This window comes from Caloenas nicobarica, chromosome Z, assembly GCF_036013445.1.
Source record: "Caloenas nicobarica isolate bCalNic1 chromosome Z, bCalNic1.hap1, whole genome shotgun sequence".
Taxonomy (NCBI): domain Eukaryota; kingdom Metazoa; phylum Chordata; class Aves; order Columbiformes; family Columbidae; genus Caloenas; species Caloenas nicobarica.
In genome coordinates this window covers 8505167-8511480 of record NC_088284.1, presented here as the reverse complement: position 1 = coordinate 8511480, position 6314 = coordinate 8505167, and the positions used below count along the sequence as shown (strand labels likewise).

General features: G+C 47.3%; 1 protein-coding gene across 1 annotated transcript; it reads left to right on the top strand.

Moving 5' to 3' along the window:
- Positions 1-1012: 1012 nt before the first annotated feature.
- Positions 1013-5894, top strand: LOC136002381 (phospholipase A2 inhibitor gamma subunit B-like). Its single transcript, XM_065657344.1, has 5 exons — positions 1013-1146; positions 2376-2492; positions 3657-3806; positions 3948-4088; positions 5529-5894. Exons 1-5 carry the CDS (start codon positions 1098-1100, stop codon positions 5750-5752), a joined length of 681 nt encoding a protein of 226 aa, XP_065513416.1. The 5' UTR covers positions 1013-1097; the 3' UTR covers positions 5753-5894.
- Positions 5895-6314: the final 420 nt, after the last annotated feature.

Sequence of the window (6314 nt, the reverse complement as noted above, 5' to 3'; positions counted from 1 at the left end):
ACCTGGAGCAATGTCTCACCCAAGGAACTGAAACGGCAATTGAGAGGGGCCACAAGGGCATTTCAGTTCTTCTTGGCTGTTCATGCAAATAGTCCCAGAGGACCACAAACTAACTGTCTGTGTCTGATCTGGTGTAGGACAACAGTATAGAGGATATCTTCAGAGTGGGGAACAGTTTCAGTGAGGCAGCACATGCTGATAACACGTGCACAAGGGGCAGGGGACTTTTGGGCTGATGACAGGTTGGTCCATGCTGCTTAGCTTCAGCTCATCATGAGATCTCAGTGCATGGAAAACTTGCTGTAACATTACCTGAGCTGTGACCAGGCTGTCTCATAGCCAGGCTGATGCTTTCTCCCTGCTGTCTGGTTTGATTTAAAGCCCGGTGATAGAATAGAAGGCTTCCTTATCAACCTCCAAGTGTTTCGTATCAAAACCCGCACCCTGAAGGTCCTGTTTGCAGCTCTGACATATTCAACCCCAGGAGCCCTTGACTGAGCCTGCTCCAAGGTGTGCATTGGCAGTTGTTTCGCAAACAGGAGCTTCATGCCAGCTTGGAGAGGAAGCTCCCTGGTTTGCCGCTGTACTCAGGGTATGAGAGCTCCTGACTGTCTGATGTGAAGGGAGATGGGAAACCAGCCAGCAAAAACTCAGCCATGAGGAAAATTCCCAGCTGGCCCTTGCTACACTTCTCTTCTTTGGGCCTAATAGTGGGAGCACAACAGGGCTGTTCAAATGGTTTCTTCTCCATCATTCATATGTATGGTGGAGGCTGAAAGTTGTTCAAACAAAGTCTGCGCCGGAGACATACCTGATAGACCCCAGGCAAGCCAGTTTTGCCCCACAGGCTGCGTAGTCTAGACTAGGGAAAGGCAAACAGCATTCCTTGTGCAGAGGAAAAGGCAGAACTTGTGCTTTAAATGAAAAAAAACCAAACACTCGTGCTAGTGCTCTGCAGTATCTATATTCTTCAGAGCACTTCCCCAACCATCACTTCCCCAAAATACCCTGTTTCCCTCCAGTTTATAAAGCTCTTGTGGCACACAGTGCTGTGTTCAGCAAGACTTGGCAGCTCCCTGTGCTTACACCTTGTCGACATGAAAGTGTCCCTCGGCCTCAGCTTCTTCTTGGCTTTCCTGGACCCAGGTGAGTTTTCAGTGGGACCTGAGGGTCTGCGAGATGTGGATGTGTTCTGGGAATTGGTGCTCCGCATATGGGGATGTTCCTGCTGTCTGAGCCATAGGAGCCCTTCGTCCAGGGGGATTTATACTGCAAGGGGGGTGGCTGGTCGTGAAGGATCTTTGGTGCTATGAGCCAATGTGCAGATGAAGGTTTAGGCATTTACAATTTGAACCAACTGCCTAAGCTCCCACAGTGGTCACTGGTGATATATCTGGGACAGTCACAGGAGTGATTCAGGTTACTCTGAGGCAGACAGACCTTTGGTCAGCTGAATTGATCTCCAGCCACCATTTACCACAAACTTAGGGGCTCATTTATTTTGCTCATGCCCATGGCTGTGTGAGATTTTGGACATTATATGTCATCTTAGATGTCCTTCGGCTGTGCTCCAGAAGAGTACTGGTGCCTTGGAGGTCTTGTGTCATACCTGCCACCTTAGCAGATGTCCCAGCCACCACGAGGTGCCTTAGATAGCACCTGGGTTAGGGAACTAACACATGCCCTGGACCTCTTAATCTATATGCTGGACCCTAGGGTCCCCAAGATTGTGTGTCAAGGAGGAAATGCTGTTTGTGCTCTGTTGATAAATGCTTTATTATTTTCTAATGGTTTCCTGCTGACTACTTGATATTCTGGTCTGCTTGGGATGTTCCAGCAGGCAGTTGGTAAAGTGATTTCCCCTAATGCCTACAAAGAAATATACCATTCACCAGTTTGTACATAGCACAGTCAATACCCGCTGGCAGACTTTTCATCCCCAGATCTTGGTTGTCCCTGCTCACTGCAAAGAGAGAATTTGGGGCCTGGGAATCCAGGGACACCTGAATTCCTGCCAGGCCAAAGGGATTTGTGGGGACGCTTTCCTTAGCAACCTCAGGAAAACCAAGCAAACATCATCGTATAGGAGACGAGAGAAGCTGGGTGGGTATTGGTGGTTAAAATGTAAAATGCTATCCCAAAATCGCTTCTTCTCACTTGCCCAAATCCAAGTTCATACTAGAATAAATAATCATAGAAATAATAAGTAAAAAAAAAAAAACAAAACAGCTCACAGATTGAGCAACGAAAAAGGGAAAATAAAGGAAGAAGAATGTGAAAAGTGCTGATCAAATGCTGAATCAAAATATCGAGGAAAGGGGAAGTGAGATCCCTCATGACTGCTGCCCAGGAAAGTGTCCTCCTTCTTTCCCCAGGGACCTCCCTTCAGTGTGAGGTTTGTCACAGCATAGGAAAAAGCTGCTCTGGCCCCATGAAAACCTGTAGTGGTGGTGAAGATACCTGCGGCATCATTCTGCATGAGGTCATGATAGGTAAGTGAGACACCCACCATGGCTGTGTGCCAGCACATCTTTCGGAGTGGGGCCAGGGGATGGGTCTCTCTCTCCACACCTGTCACTGGTGTTAGGGAGGGTCCTTGGATAAGCTGTCCATTTTGCTTTTCATTGACTGAGCACTCAGAGATCAGGGTGTCCCAGGATGAGGAAAGCTCTCTATTCCTCTATCTTGAGGAGCAGTTTCCTACTTGGTTCTTAGTTGTGGAGGGGAGGACCTAGGCAGCAGGAGGAGACATTGGCTTTTAATTCTGGCTAAGGTGAGTAGATGGGTTGAGAGTCTGGACTGCGAGGGACACAAGGCTGCTGGCATCTAGCACTGAAGATGCACTGGCCACAGGTGGAGGAGAAACTGGCCTGCACCTGACATCCTTCTTCAGGCAGGGAAGGAGATACCAGGGGGCCTGGTGGCACCACCAAGGCTGAGCTTCTGCCCTGTCCCACAACTGATAAGCCAAAGATGAGTGCTCAGTCCTGACACAACTGCACGCTTTGTTGTGTTCGTGGCATGGCCTCAGTCATCGCCCACCTTCAGTAATGTGATCATTGGCTTTTAGGCTGGGGGTTATCTCATACCCTACCAGCTTTGGTGCTGGCAGCTCCAGTGCATGTCTTCCCTCCACTTGTGCAAAGCCACATTTCCTCCTCACAGCATTGGTGGGGCCTCAGTAGACTGCAATGTAACTGATCTGCCCATGTTACACATTTTGAGTTTGGTTCATGAGAAAGACTAGATTGTCCTGTATCAGGATGCTTGTGGCTGTGATAGACTCTGTGCCCTGAGGGTGGCATGAAGAAATGTGGGCTGTGGGTCACCTCATAAGCTCTGTGGCTGGGGGATTCTGGCCAAGGCGAATATCTGCAACAAGGCCAGCTGGCTGCGAGGAGTCGTGCTTTTCCCCTGCCTTTAAGCATAACGTAGAGAAGGAGAGATCCCTCACTGGTGTCTCAGATGTGATGGCACCCTTGCTCCTCTGAGAGGATTACCAGGGTCACCAGTGCTGTTCCCAGGGGAGTTCTGCTGTCCCCAGACCTCTCTCACGCCCCAGGACGGCTGCTTAGTAGCTGCAGTAGGACCTAGTGGGACGGGAAGTGGGTTACCTTGTGGTTAACGACTTGGTGCTGCCTTCCACTTTGTTACAGGAGGGATGACAATTCCTTCATCCATCAAGGCCTGCCTGTCATCCAACATTTGCCACCTTGGCCCTATCACCATGAATTATGGGAAGGTAAAAGCAAGGAGCCACTTGGCTTGCTGCACGGGTGACGACTGTCAAACAGTCTCTGTGTCTTGTAAGTGCCCTTTGTCCTTATACCACATCCCCTCTCTGTCTGCCCCGACCTGAGGTGAGGCTTTCTAGGCTAAGCCATCACCTGGCTTGTCCCTCTTCTTCCTTCCTTAAAACCAATTATGTCCTATCTCTTTCTTTCTAGTGCCACCAGAGGACAACGTGCCCAATGGATACCAGTGTCCTGCCTGCTACAGCGTAGACTCCTTCCAGTGTGGTAACGAAATTGTAAACTGCACTGGATCCGAAACCCAGTGTGTTGACCTTGCTGGGTTAATGAATTCTGGTAACTGCCTTTTGTTTGGGTCTATCTTTCATCTTTTTGGTTAAATGGGTGAAATCAGTCTAAGACGAAGCATCATGAAGAAATAAAAATGGGCAAACAGTGTGAAGGAAAAAAAGAGGAAGAGACAGGAAATGAAAGAGAACATGCTTGAAGCTGATAAAAGAGCAGGTGAAAAACTTCCAAGTTTCATGGCAGTCCCATCCTGTGCTCCAGCAGGCAGAAAAGATAAGGTGGAAATTAAGGGCAGTGGCACTTGCTGTAGCAGCAGACTGGAAAAAAAATACCTATGTATGGTTATGGATAAAGTTTTTCTGAGTTGATAATATTGCCAGGTGATGATGTGATGCCTGAAGGTCTTTCCTATACACTTCATAGTTGTGTTGACCAAACCCTGCATTAGAAGCTGTTTTGCAGAGTAAACATGAAGGAAAACAAGCATTTTCTTAATCACCACAATGGAAATAGAGTGGTGCAATTAATTCAATATACCACTGGAATAAAAAATGCTCCAAACTTATCTTGACTTGATTGATCACCCACTGCAAATAGAGGAGACCTGCGCAGCGTGATGAGCTGTGCAGAGGTAGCAGCAGTGTAGAGGAGCAAAGGAAGGTGAGGAACTAATGACGCACCCTTGTATGTTATTTGAATTTGAGACAAAAGCATGCAGCAGAATATTCTAGGCTCCATAGCCTATGCAGCAGAGAAACATGAGCAGTGTGAGCAAACGCAAGTTATGGGAGCAAGAATATCTGGAAGGGGATTTAGGCACCCAGCACCTTCTCAAGTTTCCTTCTTAGGCAGATGTTCCAACATTGGTAAAGGAGAAGCTCAGGTTTCAGGTTTTCCCTCAGTAGGCATTTGAGGGGGGTTTCTCTGTTGGTTTGGCTAGACCCATTAAGGCCTTAGATAATGGATGTACCTGAGTAAATGGCTTATCTGTAATGTCTTTGAGACTTCTCATCGTCATGTCAAATTTGGCTGGGAAAAAGTCATCCAGTTCACATGTCATGAGAAGGTCAGAGAGAGGAGATAATGAACAGCTGGAGTATTGCCACACAGCCCTGGTTTCTTTAGGAAGATGGGCAAAGTTTGAACAGAAGAATATTTAAATAAGAGAAAGAGAACCATTTAAAACCTTTACAATTTTAAAATTTGAAACGTTTAGATTTTTAAAAAAATCATCTTTATTCAGAAGAAAGAAAGAAAACACAAACCCTAGGCCCTTTTTATTTCAAGTTAACCAAAGTGACCTTACTGCTTTTTCAAATACATTCAGGGGATGGAAACAAACAGGACTGGGCTGGTGGGTTCGCAGCAAACTGGACATAAGGAATGGGCAGTTCTTGGAGTGGAGATGGGGACCTCATTGGCCAGGGAGGGAATAGATATGGAGACTGGCTCCCCTGATCCATGGCATCTACTTCTTCTCCTGTGTAGGTGGACTGTCTCTGAAAGCTGCCATGAAGGGTTGCACCACCATTTCTGAATGCAGTATTGTAGGAGATGGAAAAAACAATCTGGGGGTGATGGACATAAAGTTAAGACGGTTCCAATGCAGATCAGCTTCTGCTTTGACCAGAGTCTCTTCTGGGTCTGCCTCTCCAGACACCCTTTTCCTCCCTGTCCTGTCAGGATTCATCTTGGAGAAGATACTTTTCTAACTCTTTAGTACTGGGTTAAGCAAAGCCCACAACAAACTCCAGCACTGGTTTGCATGGAGTCTTGTTTGCTGTGGCTTCTCCTGTGTGGGGATCTTGTTTTCAGATTAGCTCTTCGTCTTTTATAATTTCACAGAATAAAAACAGTACTTGCACTTATTTTGTTTCCTCATTGATTTGATCTGATTTAAAGCTTCATCTGTTCACTGTGGTTGGTTTTGTGTTTCACTGAGTGCTTTGTCCACACTGGGGCCAGGGGAGACTGCAAGAGGTGCCTAGACACTGCATAGGCAGCAGGAGCTCTCAAGACAGCCTTAGAGTCTACATCCACCATGTCAGGACAAGTGATGAGTTTCAAAGACACTTTTCCAGGCTCTGAAAAGGACTGAAGGTGAGTTGCTGAGAGGTTCACTCTAATCAGAGAGGTAGCTTGCACCTTTTCCCCTCCCTTGTATCCTCTTTGTCCACGGCAGGAGGAGTCCCTGAGCTCAGCGGGCTTCTTGTGGCCTCTGGCAGCCCTGAAGTAGTCTCCATTTCAGAGAAGAGTCAGTAACACTTTGCTACA